This window comes from Cervus elaphus, chromosome 18 (genome assembly GCF_910594005.1).
Source record: "Cervus elaphus chromosome 18, mCerEla1.1, whole genome shotgun sequence".
Lineage (NCBI taxonomy): Eukaryota > Metazoa > Chordata > Mammalia > Artiodactyla > Cervidae > Cervus > Cervus elaphus.
Genome location: NC_057832.1, coordinates 75590350 through 75617867, shown reverse-complemented (window position 1 = coordinate 75617867; position 27518 = coordinate 75590350). Strand labels below are relative to the sequence as shown.

General features: G+C 43.0%; 1 protein-coding gene across 1 annotated transcript in view; it reads right to left on the bottom strand.

The window, feature by feature from the left end:
* The window catches only part of JAZF1 (JAZF zinc finger 1), a 322883-nt gene extending 295683 nt beyond the window's left edge, over positions 1 to 27200 (bottom strand). The window contains exon 1 of the mRNA XM_043873020.1: positions 26864 to 27200. Within this exon, the coding sequence (XP_043728955.1) occupies positions 26864 to 26978 (115 nt within the window). The 5' untranslated portion in view covers positions 26979 to 27200. The remainder of the gene's footprint in view (positions 1 to 26863) is intronic.
* Between the last annotated feature and the right edge of the window lie 318 nt (positions 27201 to 27518).

Here is a 27518-nt window from a genome sequence, read left to right as displayed (position 1 = left end):
TATAGTTTAGTCACTAAGGCATATCCGACTCTTTTGCGATCCCATACACTGCAGCCTGCCAGATTCCTCTGTCCATGGAACTCTCCAGGCAAGAAGACTGGAGTGGGTTGCCATTTTCTTCTCCAGAGGATATTCCCGACCCAGGGATCAAAACCGCATCTCCTGCATTGGTAGGCAGATTCTTCACCACTGAACCACCAGGGAAGCCCTTATTAATTATGGTACATAATAATTTCTCAGTTTCAACATTCTTATAGCATCAATGACTATAAACATATCCTTTTTTTTTAACTAAGGTGAAGTCTATATAGTGAAATAAAAAATGGGGTTTCTATGATAGAAAAAATTTCTTTTCTCCTCAAAGAAAACAAATACTCAGAATAGACAAAACATACTAGGGAAAGCAAGGGCCAAAACATTTTTAAAAAGTGAATGTTTAGAAGTAGATACAGTAATCTATTTGCAACTGCTATCTGCCCTTGTTCAGTAAAACTAAAAATAAAATTGGCCTGTGGTTTACTAAATTTGGTTGCAAGTGCTTTTCCCACCAAAGCACTCTACAATCACATCAATCACTAATAAAAATGATTGGAAGGGGGCTGGAAGAAAGGCTGTAGTAAAAATATACTGTATATTTTCTGGAATGAAGGATGAAACAGAAGGTTTCACTTCTTGTTTCCACTATTTTAGTACCTTCTCATCTTACTCAATTTCAGGTCCATTAAAGGGACTGGGCAGTTGGGCCAAATACAAGAACTCATTTTGAAAGAAGATTAAGACCCACTTCAGTAATAAACTGTCTTCAGTTACTGCACACATCAGTCAAAAGTGAATCATTCATTCTGGGTTTAACTCAATCTGCAGGACTCTGGAATAAAGCACCCCTCATCTGATTGAGGCCTATGTTCATTTATTACCAAAACATGGTGCCACAGAGCCGTACGCCTATCATCCTTCCCCTATAAAGTGTGCTTTAGTTTTGAGGCAAGAAAAGAAATTCAGATGGGAAATGAGTAATCTGGGAACCTCTTACAGCTCTCTGACCCACAGTAAGTAATCCTTTCTTCCCCTTTCAATCAGCAAAGGGACTGAATGCCGAAAGCAGGGCCTGATTGCTCAGGGCCATTCGACACATAGAACAGCCACCCAAAGTTTGAATTCTCATGCTAAGAAATAATGAACGCCAAGAAGGCCAGGAGAAACCACCACAGCCAGGCTGTGATGAGTCAGAACGTGTGTGCATGTGTTTGTTTGTGTAACCAGAAAAGTACAAACACAAGCACCACTTTTAGAGGTTGGGCTACACGGCAGTCAAGAAGATGGTCTGTAGAACCCGAACACCTGGGTTCAAATTCTCATCCTCCCTCTTACTGGGGTGGACGGCCTTGTGCACATCGACCTTATAATGGCTCAGCTTTCTGTCTGTAAGGTGATCATAAGGATACCTAACTCGTAAAGTGACTGTGAAGGCTGTTCAGGCTAACACGGGTAATGTCCCAAGTACAGTACCGAGCACATACACACACACCCCTGACAGACACGGTACTCATTCAACCCAGACTGCTGCGTGCTCCAGCAAACCGGTGCTGTGTGGCTGCCAAGAGCTATGCAACGATATACTTAAACACCAAATCACCTACATCTTTCAGCTGGAGCCATGGCTCCTAACCCAGTCCGTCCTTGTGAAAGGGTCTCTTGGCCCTGTTTACTTTGGATGGGCATCAAGCATCTATTTTCCTCAGAATCTGAAAGTCACTGGGTCAAGGCTGTCAAGGCCCCTTTTCACACAGAGAAGTGAGTCAAGAACTAAGAACGCTCTGTGCTGTGGTGGTGGTGGTGGTAGTGGTGGTCGCCTGGCCAATTTCAAGGGGAGTCACTTTGTGGCTTTGGCAGAGTCTGCCACTGTCTGCTGGAATAAGCTCAGAGCCAAATTATGATTTGTCTACTTTGACTTGTGTACATTTTCTGAGTACAAGAGACTATTGATAAGGAAACTAGGTAAGAGGAGAAAATGTTTGTTGATTCCCCCTGAAAGCACAAAATGCTCATTCAGTGAAGGGAGTGGGCATTCACTCATTATAATTATGGATTAAGGCTACATCTTCTATAGCAGTGATTCCCAACTACACATCAGAATTGCCTGGGAGCTTGTTAAAACATAAATTACTGGGTCCCACTCCCAAAGTTTCTGGTCTAGTCTGGGGCAAGAGAATTTGCATTTCTAATACAGTCCCTGTAGATACTGCTGCTGCTGCTCTGGGAACCACACTTTGAGAACCACTGTTCTATATAACAAGAATACCTCCCTAGCTGTAAGAAAGTCAAGTTCAGCTCCTAGGACAGAGCACGCATGCATGCTAACTCACTTCAGTCTTGTCAGACTCTACATGACCCTATGGACTGTAGCCAGCCAGGCTCCTCTGTCTATGGGGTTCTCCAGGCAAGAATATTGGAGTGGGTAACCATGCCCTCCTCCAGGGTATCTTCCCGACCCAGGGATTGAACCTGCATCTCCTGTGGCTCCTGCATTGCAAGTGGATTCTTTACCACTGAGCTATGGGGGATGCCCAGGACACAGCATACTAGCAAGCAAAAAAGAGTAATCATTCTCATTAGATACTTGTTGAATGAACATACAAGTGAGCAAGTCTTCCTCCATCAGCACTACAGTTCCTATACTACCGAACACTGTATATGAATCAAGATGACCTTTAATATCCTTCAACCAACCACAATGGATTTTTAAAACAGAAAAAAAGACTGTAGCATAGACACACCCCTATGATGGTCTGCTAAATGGACCCAACATCTAAACCCTCAGTTCCAGAGTTTTAGCTTGACAAAGGTTGGCCCAGTTGCAAACTTCATTTCTCTATCTCCCTGCAGATATGTGTGTCAAATAACAAGTTCCATTTCCCATAGGTTGAAGAATAGATGAGGTGAGAAGGCGGCTTCAGCCATGAAGTCTAGGACCTCAGTTTGGATCAGACATTGGCAAACTTCTGTAGAGGGCCAGACAGTAATGTTCTGGCATTGTGGCTCAGATGGTCTCTGTTGCAACTATTCAACTCTGCCACTGTAGCACAAAATCAAGCACAAACAATATGAAAATAAGTGGGCATGGCTGTGTTCCAATAAAGCTTTATTTATGGGCATGAAATTTGAGTTGCATACAAATTTCCGTCAGAAAACATTTTTCCAACCATTTAAAAATGTAAAAACCATTCTCAGTGTGTGGGCCATAGAGAAACAGGGAACAGGCCAAATTTGGCCCATGGGCCATAATTGGCCAACCATGCCCTAGAGGATGATGAAGCAACAAGAGAGAAGGGAGATGTCCTGAGAGAGCCTCATGGAGCAGAGGTACTACCCATTCAAACAACAGTCTACTTCTGGTAACAACAGAGAGGGAGGCTCCTAGCTTGTCCGAATAATTGCATCTCAGGGTCCTTGTTAAAAAAGTTTAGGGTGCACCAAGAGACCATGCATCTACATATATAAAATCACATTCTGGTATGACAGTCGGAAATATTAGGACTATTCAAAATGAACAAAAAATTAAAGAAATGGGAGAGTCTTTTTTTCAAAGCTCTGATGTAAGCTTAAATTCCATGTTTCCTTATAACCTTCCACAGTGGTGGAACTGATAGGCGTAAACATCTATCTTGGCGGCTGCAGCAGAGATTGCCCAATGTCTACTCTTCCCTTATTCCTTCATAACAGAACCCCAGATGATTTATTTTGCAGAAGAATTACACTTCTCCGCCTTCCCAAGCTCAGCTTGTAACAGGGACTGTGGGCCTAAGGAGAAAGGAAGCCACATTAAATGCACACACTCACACACACACACACAATTTCCAAATGCTTTCCAGAACTCTCTCCAAACCATAGCTCACCAGGGACCAAGAGGAGGTAAATAGGCCCCTCCCTCCTATTAAGACAGTGGTGGCCAATGTAATATAAGCAGCAGCTGTTAGGTAGGCTTCCCAGAAAGCCCCTTTGGCCATCCTGGAAGCCTGGAAATCAGGAACATTAACTTGGGACCATGAGACAAAGAGGAAGAAAATGACCAAGATCTCAGATGGCACAAACATCCTGCACTGAAGAAGAACAACAAGCTAAATCTAGAATTCTTTAGTGCTCAGATATCTGTTACCAGCAGCCAAGCAGGCAACAGAGGATGAGAGAGGATGAGATGGTTGGATGGCATCACCAACTCAATGGACATAAGTTTGAGCAAACTCAGGGAGATAGTGAAGGACAGGGAAGCCTGGCATACTACAGTTCGTGGGGTTGCAGAGAGTTGGACACGACTTAATGGCTGAACAACAACAAATGTGATTCTAACCCACATAGGCCTCAAATTAGGTCCTATTTGTACAAATGAGCAAAGACAATACCCACATCTGCAGAGTGCACAGCTCAGAGACAGAGAATTCTCAGATATATGACAGCAACAATACACAGGGTCGAGTGGATGTCTTCCGGGGTGATTCCGGGAAGGTCAACTTGCCTGAGGGTCCTGTCACCATCAGTTCACTCTGATCCTAAGTCACCTCCCGACTGGTCCCCTGCAGCTGAGAATTCAGTCTGATGTGGACATGGACTGGGCCTAGTGACATCCATCGTTCGAATGGGTGTTAAGAGACCTAGTTCCTCATTTTGGCTCTCCACTAATGGCTTTTGGTCCTGGACCAGCCTTCCCTGGCTGAGAGCCAGCCAGCTGGTCACACATCCCTAGGTACCAGCCACTGCTCTGGGCCCTAGGAAACAACAGTGTACTTGGCTGTGTGTCCCCACCCTCCATGAGCTTACATGCTAGTAAAGGGAGCCAGTGAATAAGCAAATACATAAATAATAATTCCAGTAGAGGTAAGTTCTACACAAAATTGAACTGGGTAATGTGACAGAATGAGGAGGACGTGCAGGTTGCTGTACTATCTGAGATGGAGTGATAAAGCCTCGGGACAGCTGTAACTTGAATGATAATGAGACAGGGATGGGACAATCTAGAGAAGTAACTATGGGCAGGGTCGAGGGGAACTCTGCACTATAATCACACAATTTTTCTGTAAATCTAAAATGGCTGTAAAAATCATGATGCAATTTGTAAAAAAAATCTGAAGAGGAACATAGGTGGAAGGAGCAAAAGCAAAGAGCTTGAGGCACGAAGGACACTGTTGTGTTGAAAGGAGGAGACGTGAGCGTGGCTGCAGCGTGGTTAGCACACAGGAGGGAAGGACATGGGATCTGAGAAGCAGCAGGTGTAGGACGTGGTGAGACTTGTAAGCATCATAAGGCATTTGGATATTCTGTTGTTGGAAAGGGGATGCTGATAAGCAAGGGGGCTTGATATGATTGACACTTTTGAAAGATCATGCTTGCTGCTGCAGAGGACAAGCTTTAGGGGGCAGAAGAACTGACACGGAGGCAAGGAGACCAGTTAGGAGTCTGCAGCATTGGACGACAATGGCCTGGAGTCTATGCTCTCAGGCTCCTCCCTGAATGCAGTAAAGAACCAGTTACACTTAATGAATCGCATCCTTCCTAGTGTACATGAAAGAAAAGTGAAAGCGTTAGTTGCTCGGTCACGTCCGACTCTCTGTGACCCCCATGGGCTGCAGCCTGCCAGGCTCCTCTGTCCATGGAATTCTCCAGGCAAGAATACTAGAGTGAGTTGCCATTTCCTCCTCCATGGGATCTTCCAAACCCAGGGATCAAACCCAGGTCTCTTGCATTGCAGGCAGATTCTTCACTGTCTGAGCCACCAGGGAAGCCACTTAATGAATCGCATCCTTCACTGTGTACGTAGAGCCTACTATACTATATATTACATAAAAACTGGGAGTCTTGAATCTTAGACTTCACTTCTAATGCCTAAATAAGTAAAAAAAAATTTTACCTACAGCCCTGATACTTCTTATATATAAAACATCATTAGGAAATAAAGTCCTTTGACTTTAGAAGCTCTTTTAGCTTAGATTGTGATCTTTTTTTTTTCCTTTAAAGAAACAATGTTTGATATTTTATTTATTTATTTATTTTTTAATTAATTAATTAATTAATTTTTTCAGTGGGTTTTATCATACATTGACATGATCTTTTAAAAGCAGCTACTTGAGATTTGTTTACAATGGCAGAAAGCAGAATTTAACAGAACAATGGGGTGATACTGCCCCCAAGGTGGTGAAAATTGGATCTCCAGTAAGGTTGAGGAACCTCACTCTTTATATATAAAGCACACATAAGCATACAGTACAGAAACAAAGACACAGCATATTCATGGTATTAAAATTCACGGGTGAAAGGAATAGGAGACAATGTCAAAAATAGTTCTGAGAAGGGACTTCATGAAAAAAGGGCTGAGAAACACTGATTCACATGAACACCTCATCCAAAACAAAATTCAGACCAAACCCCCATGGTCACTCTCTATCGCCTTACCCTGCTTTCCTTCCCAGCACTTACCCCCTACTTAACATGACCCACACCATACTGTGGTGGTGGTTTATCTGGGTCTCCCAAATAGAATGTAGGGTCCAAGAGAGCACAGGCTCTGTTCACGGTTGTGTCCACAGCACTGAGAACAGGCACATGGGAGGTGAGGTTGAAAGCAGACTGTTGGATCAGATGTTCCCAAAGGTTCCCTCTCCTGTAAAGTTCTCTGATTCTAAGATGCCTCTAATAGCACTGTTAGCCACAAAGCATCATTTTTTGATCCACCCCAGGAGGCCATTCCATGCACAGCAAAATCATCTCATAAGAATGTGATCCCCTTTATGACCCCCTCTGCCCAGGACCAGCTGTGTTTTAGAAAGTCTTTGGTATATTTATCAAAGCAGCTCCTTGGTCAGAAACGTCAGTGTAACAGAATCTCCTGCTGCATCAGGTGGTGATGAACTGATGACAGGATTTCTGAAATTATCAGCAAGATATGGACCTTTATGACTCACATTCAGCCTCTACTTGTCAAAAGAGAGATCTTGAATTGTCTAGGAGTCTTTCTCGGAGAAGGAGAAGTTCTTGAGCTATCTATATACCACAATAGGCACAGAACCAAAGCATTTTTTGAACTGGGAGAAACCTCAGAAATTATCCACTCCTGCAGCAGAGTACAGTTTCAGCTCTCAAAGTTCAAGTTGGAATTCTGGTTACTTTCTAGTGAGTGACAATGGGCAGGTTTTTAACCACCCTGAGAGGCTCAGCTTCTTCATTTATTAACTGGCAGTAACAGGTGCATGCCACAGGTGAATTAATTCATGAACACACTCAGAACAGCAGCAATGCATAGGGCCCTATAGCATTCAACAAATATCCATTCTCACTATAATCAACTTTGTGATTTTCACTTTTGTTAAAACTTAAAAAAAAATCCTTTAAAGAAAGATTTACCCAAAAGTTCTACATGTGGGGGAGAAAAACCACTAGGGAGTTCTATAGAAATTTGAGAGCCCCGAGTAGCACTCGGAGAAGGCCAGTGATTAAGCCTAATGCACTTATTTTACTCCCCAATAAATGGAGACTCAAAGTTGAAGTGACTGGTCAAAGTCACACTAGGAACCCCATCTCAACTACTGACCCTCTTGCCCAGTGTTATCCGGTGCCTCCTCATTTTGCAGAAAGGCCAGAATGTGTGTGCCAATGGAACCACACTACTGTCACAGGAATGAGGGGTCACAGGTGACACGCAGAAACCAGAGCGCACAAGACAGAGCACTTGACCTTCACAGACAATCAAGGACGTTCACCAGGTCCTGCAGCGCAAAGCAGGACGTCTCCCTGTGGAGTCCCTAATGGAGGGTTATACAGCCCCTGCTTGACTATTTCCAGAGAATCCTTTGCTTTCCCTGGAAGCCTTTGCTACTGACTAGCTCCAGAAGCCAGAATTAGAAGCAATATGCAGCTATCTTTTATTCTTGAAGATTCTCACCATTCCTAGGACAGTCAGATGAAGATTTTGGAGTCAACTTGACAAGGTCAACCTTACTTAAGGTTCAGTAATAATAATAATAAAAATAAAATCGCCCTCACAGCTATTCTGAGAGGGTCAAAAGAGATAAAGCTTCCGATTGTGTTTAATAGTCCCCAACACATCGTTGGAGCTCAATAAATTGTAAATCCTATGAATAATTATTATAACTACCCACTCAGTAAACCACTGGACTATATGTCAGCTATTCAATGGAAAGGCTAAATTCTCAAAAGCGGATTTACTTGCTGATCTAGGGCAGGTACCAGAGAGTTGTCCACCCTAATTACGGTGGACACAGTAATAGAACTGTAATACTTAGGTCCTGCTGGGGGCTACAGCTGCCAGCATTTCTGCAGCGACATGGAGTCATGCAATCAAGTTCACACCAATGGAACAGAATGGAAGACAGGTTACCCTTGAAGCCTTGGGCCGTAACACATTGTATGTGCCCTGAACCATACTCTCCTTTCCTCCAACATGAACACAAAGGGTCATTCTCAGGGAAGGACCCCAGGGAACCCAACGTGTACCATAAGCAAGGGGAATAGATGTAGGAGAGCAGAGAAATAAGATGGAAGGAACACAATGCCCTGAATGACTATATGGAACTGAGCAGCCTGCAGGTCTACCCTTGAATCCTTATGTGAAAAAGAAGCTTCTTGGACCCTAATCTATGTGATGTTGGGCCTGTTTGTTACAATGGCTGAGTGACCCCTCACTGGGAGCAATGACTCAGCTGAAAATTTACAATTACTTTTGATCAGGTTGAAGGGTTTCCCAGGTGGTCCAGTGGTTAAGCCTCTGAGCTCCCAATGTAGGGGGCATGGTTTCCATCCCCGGCCAGGGAACTAAGATCCTGCAATAACCCCACAAGCTGCACATTGCGGCCAAAATAAATAAAGTTTAAAAAAAAATAAAAGATCACAGCCACCATCTGAGAAGCAACTCAAAGGACAGGAGTTAGAAGAATATTAGAAAAAAATATTCTTTAAATGCCCTTTAAATCTTGCAGACACAACATGAAAATTAGCCTTTACCTTTTTTCAACTCTTCTGATGTAACATAAAGTAGCCAGGGCTCCCTTGAGTTTGTAGAAAATGTCTGATTAAAGGCAAAACGTGGAACTAACTCAAAACCTTTAAATTTCTATGGCTTCAAAAGTCTTTATTTCAAGACAAAATGTGAAAGGGAAAAAAGAATGACTGTTTTTAGTAACATTTAATCTGGTCCTTGGAGCTAAAGGCTTCATGGTAGAAGATACATGTCTGGATACAATTGAGTGGATATCGGTTTAAGTTCCTACATCATAAACTTAGTGATGCTGCAGAGAGGGGACCAGAGATGAAACCATGCCTTTTGGAGGCTGAGGATTTAGTGACGAGAAACAGAAATACCAGAATAACAATAATGGAATGCTGTCTGTAGTACCTGTCATGGCAGATAATAATAAAAGCATTATCAGCTCATATTTATTAAATGTTTAACATGTTCCAGACCCTGTGCTAGGGCTTGCCACTTACTTAACCTTCACAACAGCCCTACACGGTAGATATCGCATTTCGCACTTCGCAAATGAGAAACACACACGGGAGTAAGTTGCCCCAAATTGAAGAGCAGTCCAGTCAGAGCCCGAGGCGCCCAGTACCAGGGACCCCTCCCTCAGCCACCAGGTGTGATACACAGGGGGAGCACGGGGAAAGCAGGCTCCGGACTAGCAGGCCAGCCCTTCTCCATCCTCTGTGATGCTGACTCAGAACCAGCTCTGTGTGCTGGCAAAGGGCATCACAGGAAGTGTTCTTAGCCTTCAGACCCTTGCCAAACAGCTCAGGAACTCAAGATAAGCACAGAACATTGGGCCACCCAAATTGAAGACTTTGGATTAAGTTAACTTCATAATGGAAATGGGGTCATCCCTAATCAGGAAAGTAGATTCCTTGTTCTTTGTTAAAAATCATTTAACTGCATCTAAGTATTAATTTCTCCATGTGGAACGCTTATTCCTTCCTCACTGGGGAGTCCCAAGGTATGCCTCCCATGACCTCCGGGAGCAACTTCCTATTTATACAGTATTACAATCATTTTTGGCTTCCCTAGTGGCTCAGACGGTAAAGAATCTGCCTGCAGTGCAGGAGACCTGGGTTCAATCCCTGGGTTGGGAAGGTCCCCTGGAGAAGGGAATGGCAACCCACTCCAGTCTTCCTGCCTGGAGAATTCCGTGGACAGAGAAGCCTGAAGAGCTACAGGCGAAGAGTTGGACATGACTAAGCGAATAACACTTTTCTTTCACATGATCATTTTAGGGAAAATTTATGTACCTCTCTATACTAAATGTCAAATGCTTTTGGATATTTTCTATTTCTGATAAAAGATATCTGCAATAATGGATCACTGTTCACTCACATCTACCCTCCTCCCCTTAGGGAGGAATAAATTTCCTTTCCTATCAGCTCTGTGCTTGGCCATGTGACTTGATTTGGCTAAAGAAACATTACAGACATGACATGAATGTGAAGTAGTTGTTAGAAGAAGGAGAGTTACTTGCTCAGTCGTATCTGAGACTCTGTGACCCCACAGACTATAGCCCACTAGGCTCCTCTGTCCACGGGATTTTCCAGGCAAGAATATTGGAGTGAGCAGCCATTCCCTTCTCCAAGGGATCTTCCCAACCCAGGGATTGTACCCGCGTCTCCTGCATTGCAGGCAAATTCTTTACTATCTGAGCCATCAATAGAGGCCTTCAAATTGAGCTTCCCCAGTTTGGTGTGACACTTGCAATCCAGTGGCTACCATGGGAAAAGCATGCCCCTCGTAGCTGCTGCCCCTTCAGCCAGGTCCCCAGAATGCACACATCAGCTGACTTGGGCCTGACCTGAGTAGCCTGAAGTTGAGCCACCCAGCTGAAGCCAGCTTCCACCAGTCAAATATTAACAGTTACCCTGTAGACCAAAGAATATGAGAATAAGTGTTCGGCAGCTTAGTGTTGGAAGCTATGAGTTTTAGGATAGTTTGTTATGCTGCATTTTTGTGGCAGCAGCTGACTAATGCATCATCATTGGAAGGGCTCAATTATAGATACAAATACATGTATTTCTGAGCATCTCACACTCTTTATTACCCTTGAATTGTATTAACTGCACAGGCAACTTGCCACCCAAAACACACCATTTTTCAATTACCTGAACAAGGATACTGGCATATTAGAATGTTCAGAAGAGGTTCACATACCCTTAATAAAAACAAAGGCTCACTTTGACAGTGAAATGTTTACACTAGTATTTCCCCATAAAATGAAAAAGAAAAAACAGTAAAAAAAAAAATATCTATTTTTTCATGGTAGAGCTACATAAAATACTACCTTTCAGAATAAAAAAAAAGGAACTGATGGTGAAATAATATCTTCAGGCTCATGGTCTATATAATCTCCCTCAGTAATTTCTTGTCCTTCTGTCAATATGTTTTAAGTTACTGCTGTCAAGACCATTCTGTCCTCTCTTTACCCCACACCCTCCTTTCTGCCAACATATCCACTAAAATCTATGCAAGATTTCACAAAGCTCCAGAAGAAAATTTTTTTTAAATCCATAGGTCCCCAGAGTTTGAAAACTACACCAAAGAACATAATCCTTATGTTCACTTCCACTCCAAAATAAAATAGCAAACATTAAATGAATTCTACTAGTCAAAAGCTTTTATTTCAACATAGATTGCAAAATGTAAATAAAAAGCAAACTAGATCTGAAGAGATCTAGAAGTCAAATTAGGGTTTCCTAATCTCTACAGGGTTTTGTAAGTGGAAATGGGATCCTTGAGCTATTTGGATGCTACAAAAAGCACAGTGGAAACCATAATCATAATAAAGCTCCACAACATTCCACATCATCTTTGCGGGCTGGAATTATTTTAACTCCTTCAGGTGACACTGGCTGACATAAGTCAGCATGCTAATCCCCTGACAACGGCTCTTCTCCCACCTTCACTCTCTCCCCCCAGACACCCGGATGGCTCGTTCACCCCTACTCCCTTCAGGTCCCTTCCTACGTGCCTCCCCCTGCCTTATCTCAAACAGGCCTCTCAGCCTCTCTCTCCAGACTCACTGTGCTTCTTCACAGCATTATGACTGTTCGAAATTATCTTATGTATGTGTTTTGTCTGCTTCTCCCGTGAGCACGGACTTTAATTGTGTCATACCCATATAGCTGCTACTCATAAATATGTATCAAATACAAAAATTGAGAGTTTTAGCTGCTGCTGCATGAAAATGCAAAAAACAAAAAAAGCATTTAATTACTTACCAAGTCAGGTTGATTGTTGGACAAAAATCTTTCAAGATTTGGAATTCTCAGGGGAGGGAGAAGGAAAATAACTAAAGAGACTCTCAGTAATAAAAGAGTTGCAAACCACTTTTAAATTCATTTATTGATAAGTCTCACAAGCCTGGACCAGCTGCTTAACTGTATCAGATTCCAGCATATGCTTCGAAGGGGAAACACAGTGGAAATATATGCTACAGGACTGAAAAAGATTTCAGTCATTGTCAGATACCATTTAGGAATCAAGTATTTTAAATGTCTTCTGCAATCAGTAAACAACTCAACTATTGCCACTCAAGCCTCTAAAACAAGGCCTATCCTGGGACTTTCCTGAGAAGCTTCCAGTATTTGCATATGTGAAATTTCAAGAACTATTATTAAAGAGAGGCACAGCCACTTAACAAGAACGTGGCATTTTGTCAGTCCTACAGTCATGTTCTTGGATTTCTTCATAAAAGCCCTACAAATCCCCTTTCAAATCATTCATAATAAACCATCACAAAAAAATACATATAAAGCCATCTCTTGTTTTTCTATTGCTTACTTAGTACAACATGAAAAAATTATGTTTTCTGTTTACATACCTCAATAAATCTCTCTAGACTCCCAAATTGCCTTTTCTCCCAAACAGAAAACTGTATTTATCAAATATGGAAGTCATTTTTCTAATCACACGATCTAACATCTCAAAAAGTTAGATCCAGACAAAAAATACTAAATTAAGGCTGGTATATTTTGAAACAGCAAGAATTTGTGTGTGGAATGTTTTAACAGCTCATGGATTCCGATGACCATTCAGTATGACTTATTCAAACACAAACCAAAACTCTACCAGGGAAATCGAATCTCATCAAATATCTCAAAGTAAAAATGCTTAACAGAGAACAGAAATATATAAGGTTATTTGAATTCGTTTTCTTCCACTGTATTATGAAAACAAAGAGGACATTAGAATCTGAGGACTGTGGCACTGGGAGCATCATCATGTGTATAAGAAAATGGTACAATCCTATCAATATTAACATTTACAGAGGGCTTCCTGGTTGCCAGGCCCTTCAAATGCATGTTTTTATTTAATCCTCATAACAGCACTCTGAGATAAATACTAATTTTTCTGATCTCACAGAAGCTGAGGTCTAGAGAAACTGAATAATTTGGCTAAGGTCACAGAGGCAGTGGGACTGGAGGCAGCACCCTGACCACCCTCCACAGTAACGCCTCCACACAGCTCCCCCTAGAGACAATGAAGGGAACTCACTGGAGAGCTTTCTTTTCAGAATTCTGCTGAGTTCCAACAGCTACCATATATGTGCGGTACCTCACGGGTTCTTGGCTGCTAAGTCGCTTCAGTTGTGTCCGATTCTTTACAACTTCAGGGACTGCGGGCTGCCAGGCTCCTCTGTCCATGGGGATTCCCCAGGCAAGAAATACTGGAATGGGTTGCCATGCCCTCCTCGAAGGGATCTTCCTGACCCAGGGACCGAACCCTTGTCTCTTATGTTTCCTGCATTGGTAGGTGCGTTCTTCACCGCTAGTGCCACCTCATTACACTCTGAGATACATACTATTACTCCATTTTAGAGATAAAGAAAATAAGGTACAGAGAGATTATATACCCTAATACACTTTCAGGACTAACACTCATTTTTTTAGAATTTGGTATAAAAGAAAAATTTTAAATCACATTAAAAAAATAGTCAACCATTTCACACTTCCTTGCTGGAAAGAATGGTCTTTGAAGTTTACTCTGCATCACAGCATTCAAATGTACTCCATTATAAACACAGGGCCCATCATTACCATCTCTGTGCAATGCTGTAGTTTTCTTGCACAATGTTTTAAAACTCATCTATATTAGTTACAAACATTCAAAGGTAAATTCCACATAAAAATCTTAATTCCTAATTTCTAAAAGCAGCAGTAATAATAATAATAGAACCTGTTGACAAAGGGCCTGCACTCCAATATGGTAGAACTTGGCTGCAGGTCAGTAGCAGCTGCCCTTTTAAGTGAAGCAAGATCACGGCATCCGGTCCCATCACTTCACGGCAAATAGATGGGGAAACAGTGGCTGACTTTATTTTTTTGGGCTCCAAAATCACTGCAGATGGTGATTGCAGCCATGAAATTAAAAGACGCTTACTCCTTGGAAGGAAAGTTATGACCAACCTCGATAGCATTTAAAAAGCAGAAACGTTACTTTGTCAACAAAGGTCCGTCTAATCAAGGCTATGGTTTTTCCAGTAATCACGTATGGATCTGAGAGTTGGACTATAAAGAAAGCTGAGCGCCAAAGAATTGATGCTTTTGAACTATGGTGTTGGAGAAGACTCTTCAGAGTCCCTTGGACTGCAAGGAGATCCAACCATTTCATCCTAAAGGAGATCAGTTCTGAATATTCATTGAAAGGACTGATGCTGAAGATGAAACTCCAGTACTATGGCTACCTGATGCGAAGAGCCGACTCACTGGAAAAGACCCTGATGCTGGGAAAGATTGAGGGCGGGAGGAGAAGGGGACGACAGAGGATGAGATGGTTGGATGGCATCAACGACTCAATGGACATGGGTTTGGGTAAACTCCGGGAGTTGGTGATGGACAGGGAGGCCTGGTGTGCCGCGGTTCATGGGGTCACAAAGAGTCAGACACGACTGAGCAACTGAAATGAACTGAACTGAAGGGCTCTCCAGTCTGCCAGAGTTGCCCCTACTCCAAGTGACACTGAACTTGGTCAGTTCACTCATATGTATATTGCACCCTGAGGGCATCTGAGTTTGAGACTCTTAGGCTCCCTAGTTTGAGCATGTCTGCTCTAACTACATACCTGAGTTGGTATCACGTCTTCATATTGGCCTATATTAAATGCCTGCCTCCAGTAAAATTAAAAAGTACATCTATTAAAAAAATTACATCTATTTGAATGAACCCCCCCCCCCCAAATTTTCAGTTCTTTAAAAGTCTGATTCCTTTCTCACAGTCCCTAACCTTCACAATGTTCATTATTTCATTATTTCAAAAGCCAATAGGTTCCCAACCTTGGCAACATATGCGAATCAACTTTTTGAAGCTCAGACCCAGACCACCTCTGGTCAAGCGCACCAGAAGGTCTGGGGGTGGAGCCCAGGCATCCTTATTTTTTCCAGGTTCATGCAAGTGATTCTGCTCCTGTTGAGCACTACTTACTTAAATACTACTGCTATCCAGGCGTGACTTATAAATCAATAAGATGGATTTCCACAGGTGAGAATCACTCTCATCACTTTACATGACAACATGACATAAATATTTACAGTGCTATCATCTTGTCTGGAGCGCTGCAGTCCATGGGGTTGCAGAAAGTTGGACACGACTGAGTGACTGAACTCAATAGTTTTTCCAGGTTTTGACAAAATATCATTTCTTTATTCTAACATCCAAAGTGAAAGGCACATATGACTTAACATCTCTTGACCAAAATTTTTGGTCTGATATTTGCATACTTTTCCTGCAGACCTTTTGGTGTGGGTCCCTGAAAGTGCTAAAGTGAAGCCAACATATAAATGGGAGTTTCCAGCCCGAGCAGAACACTGAAACATATTAACGTAAATCACATACTGTCAACCACTGGGTTGAGTTGGTGCCAAACTCCAGACCTTTCAGGTAAAAAATATTCTATCAAAAGATCTATTTGATAAAGATCTAAAATCTAAACTAGCTATAGACTACATGGGGCCGTGACACACCTGTGTGACACCTGCTGGGAGTCCTGAAGTCTCAGCCCATAGACACACCAGCCTGTCAGATACCCCAATAAGAGATGAGCTCAACACAGACAGAGGTCCAGAAAAGTTCATCTGCAACTTCAGAGGTGATAGTTTTCCATAATATATATTTTTGTTTGATACCAGCGGGAACACGGGCATAATTTATGCTTATTATCATGATATTCAATTTACTTAACAGTAGCCTGAACAAATACGTCTCTACAGATTCCCCTGCTTTTGCCATTTCTTATATAATTATGCCATGTATTGACAATCAGGCAGTTAAATTAGCATTCGAGAAACTTTCACTGAATGAGTTAGGCAAGAAAAGAGGGTCTTCCATTTTTAAGCTCAGATATACTCCTACACCAGCCATCTGAGGTCTGGTGACACAGTAAGGTGACCTAGAGTGTGCCCTCTCTGTAAATGCCACCAGTGAAATGTCCAGCAGGGAGGGCTGGAAACACGCACCAAGAGGCCAGGGTTCCAGCTCTTAATTCACAATGTTCATACAGCTAGGTCTGGTTAGGTATCATTGATCTAAACAAACTTTTAAAATAATTCACATGAACATAATGACAGTGTTTTAATTTTGAAAATCTAAAGTAAAAGAGATGCTTATAAGTGTTAATAGTGTTAAATGGTGTTTGTAAAGAGTCCTCTATCCCCAGATAAAAAGTATCAGTAAAGGAGAGAAAACTGGTTAGCATCTTTAGACAATTCAGTAATTATAATCATTTTAGAATTGCCAAGTTACTGTTTTCATTAGTGTTACTGGGATACTCATGGATCCTCCTAACATTTTCTTAGAAGCCTCAAAACATTTCTGTTTCTACCAAAAGTAGTATCTCCCCAGCCATCCAAACAGTTCCCTTTGGAAATGCAGCCACTCTGAATGTTAAGACACTTAGGTATACAAAAGCCTTCTATTAAAATGCAAATATTTTACAAAAAGTCAGTTTATAAAGAGCAAGTACTAAGGGATATGCAGACACCAGAGAGCAAAGTTTGCCCCTCCCTCCCCTGAGCATTTTACTGGCTGTGTATATTGCATGTTGGGTTATTTGGTTTCTGTCTTGGTCTGTGTCTTGCACCAAATGGGACTAATATTTAACTTCTAGACAATGCACATAAAGCAGCTAACCAGCGCCTCACTCATGGGGCGCTTAATCCTAGTAGATATTGTTACTACTTTATGTAAATAAGATTGTCAGAACTGTCCAAGTGGAATCAGGATTCAAAATCCAGTTCTGGTCCAGCTTCACAGCCCCAGCTTTCCCCTCCAACCCAACCCCACCTCCTTTATACTAAACCTCTCAGGCAAAGAGGTGGGAGGGATGTAAGATATACTTTTGTCCTAGCATTGTTTTAGCCCTAGAATGTTCTAGGCAACCAAATATTGTAGGTAAAGCAAACAATGATACAACTAAACTTCACAATATCCTGAACCTGGAAAAAGACTAACCAAGTTCAATTTCCAAGTGTAAAAATAAAGAAATGGATTTTCTCTTCCAATTTCCTTAATATAAATTACCCTAGACTAACTGCATAACTGGTGTTTGTGTGTGTCATAAACATATACACATAAACAAACAAATATATAAGTCCTCACAAATGCACCACTCCAGAGATGACAAGTCTTAAAAAATGTTTTTTACTGCCAAAGTTATCTTTGAAACTTATTATTTCTATAGCGCAAGACGTTTCTCGATTGTTGTTTTCTGAAAACACTTGTTGAAGAAGCTAGAATAGCAAAGCCCAGTCCTCCAGAAAAGGACCAAGTTTCTGGGGGAGGCAAAGTACACAGGTGGTTGTCATCAAGTATGATATAATAATATATATAATAATAATAATAATTCTATATGCTCACCATAGTGACATGAGCCCACACTACAGCACAAAGAAGAAAGGACCAATTATAAAGATGCTATTTACTAAGGAAAATATTTATTTTTTAATCTTATCAAAACAAACATCCTACTCATATTTCACCAGTTAAGGTAATCAACTAATATGGTAGTATATTTAATTCCCAATTAGAAGGCAGTACTTCTAGGAAGAAATGTCTAATTCATAGCTTGCTACAATGGTGAATTAGATAATCTATGAAAATTGTTTAGAACAGTAATGATTCTCTATCTGGTACCAAGAAACGGACCCAAGTTTTATGGGGCCTGCAGATTTAGACTTTGTTTATGAAAAAAATGCAATATCACAAATACAAAATGCTTAGAAAAGTGATTATTTAGATTAAAAAGTTACAACAAAACCAAAATTTTAAAGCTGACCTTACCAAAACATTACAAAACCAAGATCCAGAAAAAGAACCCAGTATGTGAATCTGAAACACTGCTATAAATACTTCTTTTGGGCTGCACACTCTGATTACTTCTCATATGACAATGATTCATACTAATATCATTTCCATAAAGCACAAACCACAAATATTTTTAATTATTGATAATTCAGAAAAGTTACTTTCAGCCTCATAGGTCCGTTTTAATGCCATATAAATTTTTTTAATTGTTGTCAAATTTGTAAACAGCTATTTCTTCCACATAGGAGCCTTAAGAATTCAGGGCATTCCACATTTTCTAGTGCATTGACTAAGTTTAAATATTTTTTGTTTTGTTAACACTCAAGCAATGTTTGTTGTCACTGATATGTGTGTGTGTGTGTGTGTGTGTGTGTGTGTGTGTGTGTGTGTATTCAATTGAACAGGAAACAAACACAGAATTCTCATTAAAAAACATGGTGCATTTATGAATGTATATTTGCATTATTGGGTATATTCCTAACAGAAAGAACTTCCATATCAAATATACTTAAATAAGAACTGAATCTTTTACTTACAGTTTTATACATCTAATTAGCAGAAGAATTTTCCAGACTCGCTTCTGGCTCCATACCATATTCAAACCATGTTTCCACCAGCATATGTCATGGTGTAGACTCATGCTGCAATACTAACCCACCCCTAGCATGTGGACAGACCCCAGGTGACCTGGCACCCTGGATGGCATTCCTGGGTAGTGAGTCTTACCCTAGGATGGCTAGGAATAACTTAACTAGAGAAAACTGTGAGCTGAATAAATACATTCCACTCAACCCAAACTAAAAGTGTCTGCAATTCAAATCTTCCTTAGCTGCACCTCAGAAGCACTCTCAACTCCAATGTCACCAAAGCCAAGAAGAAATGTCACAGAAGGGAAGTCAGAGTGGAAAAGGGTAAGTTGCCTGCAATTAAAATTTTATGCCTTACAAAATTTACAAGTTATGATGTTATCCATGAATGCATGTCTGTGTACACTGGGTAGAGGGTCCCTCCAGGCCCTTGGAAAGGTCTAGGTGGGCAATGTATGTGCAAGCAATGTATGCAGAAATGGTAAAACATGTATTCTACAAGTGAGGGATCCTGGTGCTTGCAATTCATGAGCTTCACAATGAATTAGTCTCTGTGGTCCCCATTATTGTTCATCATTTATCTCAGTCTGTACATGTCTGATCACTCCAAATAAATTTCAATTCATTGGAAACAGGAAGTATAGTCTTAGATACCAAAGACAGAAAATACTCAAAAATGTATGTGGTAAAAAAAAAAAAAAAAGTATGTGGTAATCCTCACTATACACAGTGATTTAGAGAATGAATATATTATATACACACATATAAATACACATATGTATATATGTACACATATGTGTGGTGTATACACACATACATGTAAAAACACATATATCATTTATATATGCATTTGTATAATGTTTTATATATACAGCATTTATCTATACATTATGTATATACATTAATTCTATATATGCATAATATCAAAGAAAGTGTGAGTCTTTTCAAGTTAACAACATGGTATCCAGATCTTGCCCCTTCAAGGAGGTTTAGCTCAGAAGAAAGTCACCATTAGAGCCTGGCAGACAAAGAACAGGGCTTCCTTGAGGAGGCCAATGGGTGAGCCAGGCCATCAGGAGACTTTCAATGCTCTCTGGTCCTGGACAGAGAGTCTGTAGTTACTGACCCAAAAGAGGCAGTTTGACTCCTGCCAAAGTGGAAAGAAAGTTACTGGGAAGACTTCATTTTTAAAGAGAATATCCATTAATCTGTTCTGTGCTTGCAGCCAGACTTTAAAAAAAAAAAAATAGGTGAAAACTACTGCCAGATTACAGTGCTTAGTGCAAGGGGAAAACATAATTTTCTTTCAACTGATTTAGCATATTAAAGGAAAGTCTTTTAAAAAACACACTTCTGACATTTGCAGTTTGATTTTCAAATTCTAAATAAAACAATGTTTGCTATTCCACATTTTAGCCAGATCAATATGGCTAACAGAACAAATCTATTACCCTGTCATGAAACGAAATGTATCATCTGCAATCCAGCAAGTATTTCTTCAGTAGTACCCAGGCCATGTCTGCACTGTTAAGATCAGAGGGCAAGGGTAAGGATGGGGTGGGAAAAGAAATTTAAGGACATGTAGCCTGCCAGGCTCCTCTGTCCACGGAATTCTCCAGGCAAAAATACTGCAGTGGGTTGCCATTCCCTTCCCCAGGGGAATCTTTCCAACCCAGGTCTCCTGATTCTGAGCCACCAGAGAAGCCCAGGGTACAGTTCTTATCTTTAAAGCAAAATCTGGAAGAAAGGGAGGATTTTTAAGGGCTTCAACAGCATTATGTCCTGTCTCTGGGACCTCAATCTAAATCTCAAGGCTTTTGGCTTCCAGACAGTCCTAGGAAAGCCCCTCTCAAGTGTCACCAGCCTTCTCCAGTCTGGAGGCTTCTTCCCTGTCATCAATGAAAGAATCGGTTTTTCTGAAAACAGCTGTCAGTTTGCACTACTAGAATTGTCAAGGTGTCAGATGTCACCAAAATATATGCACTGTAAAGGAAACTAGTTTCCAAAGAATAGGGAGGCTTCTGTAGAGTTAGTCGGTGGTAGGCAGAGTTTTTCTGTCTGTACATTTCAGTCACATATCAGAAAACGGACACTAAAAGAAACAATCAGAAGCTTGTGAAACTTATGAGACAGTAGGTTCCCTAGTAAGGTTTTATAAAGGGTGATCTGACTGTTTTCAGGAGACAAGTGGGCAAATGGAAAAGCCACTGAAGACAGTGCTTTGGAGAATGCCATGAAGCTTTATTTACAGTGAGGGGTCCCCCACTGTGTGGTCTGTGCACACACACGCACTTCAAACTTCCCCCAACTATCTACCGGGGACCTTCTGGTGAACCACAGGAGGGAATAACAGGGCATCTTGCCACCAAGCCACAGGGTGCAGGCAAAGAGCAGGGCAGGCAGTGACAAGCCTTTCATTCATTCATTTACTCATTCAGTCATTCCTTCTCCCCACAGGAAAGGCCCTTGTGGGAATGTGCCCACAGGCCCAGGCACAGTGCCTCTTTCTAGTCTTGGATGTTTTTCAAAGCAGCGCAGGCCACAAGGAAAGGCCACGTTGAAGCCATTGGCCTGGCCACCACTTCCCAGTCCACAGCGGCAACTTCTGCCGGCATCTTAAGTGCCTCTGGCCACACAGAAGTGAGAATGGCCAGAGGCCGCAACCCCAATGCTGGACTGTGGAAGGATGTCCCGCTTCCCGTTCTCAATCTGTCCTAGGATGAGTCTGGTGATTTTACATAGCTGTAGGTAGACACAACCCACGTCCTACTAAACTCTAATGCACACCTTCATAGGATTCCAACATACTTATTTGGCAAACACACAAAATGGCAAGAAACTGGACGACATATATAATTGAATACTACTTAAGAAAATGAGTACACAAATTAGCTGACATAATCCTCATCAGCTACTCCCTGGGGTAAATGCTGTTACTATCTTCATTAGACAGCAGAGGAAACTGAAGCTCAGTGTGGTAGTCATTTCTTCACAGTCAAATGGCTAGTAAGTGGCAGAGGACCATAGTCAAAACCAAGCAAGCTGGGCTCACTATGGAGCCCTCATATAATCTTCATCTCAAGGGTTCAGAGTTACTTTCTAATGGAGGAAACAAGCCACTTTGGTCTGGAGGGGCAGCAGGGTCAGTACAGTCTAGTTCTTCACCTGTTTGGCAGTTTGGCACAAGGCCAGCCCTGCATACCTGTCTGAAATTCAGATTTCTGTTCATATTTACCAGTCAAAGAAATTTAGGCAAATCAAGTAATTTTTCTATGCCTCAGTTTGCTCACCTATAAAATAGGGATAAGTGCTTGCTGCCTATCATACACTGATCTATTTAATATACAACAGTGCTGCTTTAAGAGAATGCAAATTTTTACCAAACTGTCCTAGGAGTCAAATTCTACAAGGTTGATAATGACTACCTTATTTTTCTTTCCAGAGATTTTTATATTTATTAATTAGATGGTCTACAAATCTATCCTATGAAATGAAGCAGCATGGATTACCCAGGTTTTAGAGATGAGGAAACTAACAAGTAGAAACTCACAAGAAACCTGTTGACATTCAGGGTGGAGATCCACCAAGTCATAGCCACGGCAAGCCACTATTAGTCAATGACACCCCATCTCCTTATGGAGCCCCAACAGGAAAATCCCAATCAACAATAGCAATGCTGAAGTCCCTAACATCTGGAGAAGGTTCTAAACAACCTGCTAGTTTAGTACTATCACAAGAGTAACTGAATCCAGTAAAATCTGTGTTTCAGTTTAAGATGTGCAGGCTACCTGGGGGCCTTTGCATTATCTGTTCCCTCTGCCTGGACATTAGTGTTCCTTGGTTGTCCTCATGGCTAACTCCTTCACTTCTGTGAAGATTTTGAATCACCTATTAGCTTTACAGTAAGGCCTATCCTGACCAACCAATTAAAAATTCCAACATTTCCTCTCCCAATCCACTTTAGCCTGCTGTAACAGGACTCTTTCCATACCACTAACCAGGATACTACATAATTTACATTTTATGCTGACTATTTATTGTCTATCTCCCACCATTAGGACACAAATTCCCCAAAGGTTGGGAAATTTGTTCACCAAAATATACCAAGTGCCTAGAACTATACCTATTACAAATTAAGTGCTTGATATATATTAATACATATATAAAAAAATGCAGAAATACTTTTACAAATGTACCAAATAATCACATCTAGTAAAAATGATTTCTTTCTGAGACCAAAATCCAAAAGACTTCACAGCACTGGGGCACTGGGATGCACAGACCAAGAGAAGTCCCATGAGTCTGTGACATGGCCTTCAATGCTAAATTTAGTGCTCTCGGTGTTTCTATGATTTTTAGTTACCAACTCAACTTCACCTACCTAGGATGTGCATGTCAAGAGTGTTTCTACAAACTCAAGTATCTACTTACAGTAAGAAGCAAACAAATCCTGATCAGCTTTTTCCATCTCCAGGAAACAAAGCCAAGGTATGAATGAATTAATAGCGAAGTTGATGGAGAAACACTTCACAGTTGCAGGGCTGTGAAATTTCTAGGCAATTTAAGTTGGGAGGAGGGTTTTAGTTGGGGTACCCAGCTTGTACATGGAGACAGGTGCTCCAGGACTAGACCAGCAATGAAACACAAGGAAGATAACAGGACCTCAGGTAAGGCATTCCTCCAGGAGAAAGGAGGAGTGCTAAAACAGAGGAAGGGGAAATCACACTTTCTTCAGCTCTACAACCCCAAATCCTTGCTAATGGGTGTGTGCAACTGGTTAACAGCAAGAGTTGGGTGTTTATCTGTAACAGCTACTCTCAAGCTAATGCACTTAATCTGAACTAAACAATACAGTTATTATGAAAACTATGGGCCTTGTACACTAAAGGCCTTGAAAAATCTCTCATGCAAGAAATATGCCATCTTCCCATCCATAAACCGTCATCTCATTATTGCTTAAGGATTCTGACTAGTGGTTAAATGGCAGTAACTCAGAAAGGTCCTCAAGATGGACCTGCCATTAGGCACACCTCTATTGCTCCTGTGATTTCTAAATAACATGCTTCTTGAAAAAATTACGGTAATATTATATCTTTTGATAATCTTTTCATGCATCTTTTTACTGTGGCCACTTGATGATACGAATATAGAACTGATAAATCAGTCATTAAAAATAACAATCTCTCCCCAAAAATATACAGACAACCACAAACAATAAATTATACTTACCACCACCTATAGTATAGAACTTTCACCAAATGCTTTGTCTGATATATTTTCACTCAAGTCTCTTCATTGGAAGTGTATTTATATGATACTCCCTACTAAAACCAGATTGTTTTTATTCTTCTTGAAATCAGTTCTTACTTCTTTTTGCATATGGGGCTGTCTTTCAAAGTGAAAGGCTTCTCCTCATTTTAAGGCACAGAATAGTTTCAGCTTGTCTCTTCACCCAGGCAATTTTAAGTGTTCATTTTAACATTTACTTTCCATAAAGTTTCCTGGTTTCAAACTAATTTCAAAGTATAGTAATTGTCAGCAGTGCCCCCAAATTCACTTAAGTCACAGCTATTGTTGTACATTTAACTGTTTGATATTTTCACAAAAGAAAAATACTAGCCCTTTGGAAGTGACCATCACTTAAAATTTAAATTTATAAAATTTATAGAATCTTAAAACCCTCTTAAAAATGTTTGCACATACTAAACACAATCTCTGCAAACTTAACTGGTGATTCACCAAGAGTTAGCTTCAAAATTATCTGATTACAAACTTAAACCCTCAGATAACTGTCTTTAACACATTTTAATAGATATAATTTATATCTCCTTTTAACTAGCTAGTCCAAGCAGGCAGGCAATATGAAGAAATTATTACTTACATTATAGTTTATTCTAAAATAAAACTGCTAGTGAGTGAATGGGATATGCAATGACATCCCTCCCTAGGTTAGGAAACGTTATATATTTACATTTTATATATATATATATATATATATATATATATATATATATATATTATGTTCTACTTATCACTGAAAGTAAGAGAAGCGACTTGAACTAACAAAATTTCCATTGTAACTTTGTATTACGGGACTTTTAGTATTATTTTAAATTGCTCATCATGAAAAATCTGATTTATTCTTTTAGCACCTTGAGTTATGCCTATTCAATCATGATGATGAATCAGCAAATATGCTCCTCCATTAAATTCCTGCTTTTAAGACCGAAGCTTGCCTAGCTTTTCTGTCACACCTTTACCAGAGGAGACGGCGAAAGCTATTACATGGATGTTTTAGAACTTCGTAAGTTTCAAAACCTGGACAATTACTCATCCAGATTATTTTCTGAAAGACGTTCCGCAGACATTTTCAATGCGTATTTCCCATTCTGGACGTCCTATCATAAACCCATTCTCAAGCAGCATTCAATGCTTATTAAGCACACACTGTGTGCACAAAAAGCATTATACTCAGAGAAGGCGCATAAGGCTCGGCCTCATTTTATTCGTGCATAAATAGACAGCAGTAGTGATTTATTCTCTCAACTTTGTAGAAACGTGAGCAGCATCGACATGGGTGAATCCATAGCATTCACTGGGAAATGATTTTCTGCGGGCAATTCACAGGTTCTCTGGTTTAGACAGCCCCGTTAGGGCACCACGCGGTCCCTTCACCAGCCAGCCCACACAGGACAACTCGTGGGCGCCGGCCACACCTTCCGCAGGTGGATGGATCGGCCGAGCCACACGAACCCGACTCATCTCGCCTCGGAGGGGCTCCGGATAGGAGCGTGTAAATGTGTGCAAGGTCTTGTGCGAATTAAGGACTTGTTGAAAGGCCTCGGGGTCTTGGAAAGGAAGAGAAAGTCGCAGCCCCGCAGGGCGCCCCCTCCCCCGCGGCCACGAAGTCCCCCGCGCCCCGGGCGCTGCGCAGGCCGCCGCTGCGGATCCTCGGCGCAGCCGACGCACCTCGGGCCTAGCACCATTTGAAAGGCAAATCTCAGAGCCGGGGCGCATTTAAATGCCCGACCCCGGGTCCCCGGGTCCCCGGGGGATGGCTCTCCAGCAGACGCAGCCGCAGGGGCCTCCGGGGCGGCGCGGCCCTGGGCACTGGGCGCGGCCCGCGAGCGCACCCGGGACCTCTGCCCGCAGCGCCCGGGCATCCGCGCCAGGCCCGGGCAGAAGCGGGCGCCCCCAGGCCAGAGAGCCCTGCCGCCGCCGTGGAGAGGGAGAGCGCCGGTCCTCCGCCCGCGGCCTCGGCTCCGGGCCCCCTCCCGGCGCACCACACCTAGCAACCGGCGCTGACAGGACGCAGTGGCGGCGGCGGCGGGAGGAGGAAGCGGAATGGCTGCCGCGGTGGAGCCACCCCCGCCCCCCCGCTCCCACCTCCCAGCGGCTGCAGCCGCCGCCGAGCCCTGACAGCTCGAGCCCGGGCGGAAGCGGCGGGCGGCGTGCAGCGCCCGCCCCCCGCCGCCCCTGGCCGCTCCGACCACCGGGGCCAACTAACTCCGCGCCCCTGCCCAGCGCCGGCCGCCCGGCCGGCCCCACCGCGACCTCCGCCCGGCGCCCCCTCCCCCGGCGCCCGGCCCCGCCGCCGCATCTCCCCGCCGCCGAGTCCCTCCTCCCGCCGCCCCCGCCGCAGCGCAGCCCCACTCCCAAACACTTCGCCGCCGGCGCGCACGCCCCACGGAATCCCCCAGCCCGCCCGCCGCACCTCGGGGCGCCCGCCCCCTCCCCCACCCCGCTCCCCGCTCCCCCACCCCCGGCACCTCGCGCCTCCGCATCCCGCCACCCCCAAGCCCTGGGCTCGAACACACCCTCCCCGCCCCGCCGCCGCCTTCCTCGCTCCTAACCAGCCCTGGCCATTCTGGGGTTCTCGCCCGGGCAGGAGTTTCCGCGCGCCGGGCACCCCCGCCCACCCCCGGGCCATTTACCGATGTGGTTGTCCTCGATGTGCTCGATGAGGTCGGCCAGGGTGGGGAAGTGGAGTCCGCAGCCCCCGAACCGGCAGGTATTGGAGAAGAAGGAGGCGGCGGCGATGCCTGTCATGGTGCTACATCGAGAGCCCCCCTGGTGTCGGCTCAGCGAGCGCCGGGCAGGCGGGCGGAGGGAGGGAGGGAGGCAGGGTGGGGTGAGGAGAGGAGGGGCTGGGGGAGGGGGAGAGAGGCGGGGTGAGGGGAGCGGAGAGGACGGGACAGAGGGAGAGGGGGCGAGAGCGATGGAAGGATTGCGAGAAGAGACCGGGAGGCAGAGGGGAGGCGGCGGCGGCGTTGGGAGCGGCGGGGGGAGGGTGGGGGTGGGGGTGAAGCCGCCGCAGCTGGGAGGAGGGACCAGGGCGCGCGGCAACAGCTGTGCGGCCCCAACCTCCGCCCCTGGACTGAGGCCTCACCTGGGAGCGCCTGCCACCAACTTTATCTCACTCGGCCTGCCCTTCACAGTTGGTAATACATGCAATCAGTTTGGAGCCTCCTTGGTTATGTATATTACCTTCCTGGTATATATACATCCATTAATTACACTTACATCCCTTCAATGAGAAGTTAGGGACTTACCCAGGCCCCTGACGGGGACATTTGTTTGCACCTGGCC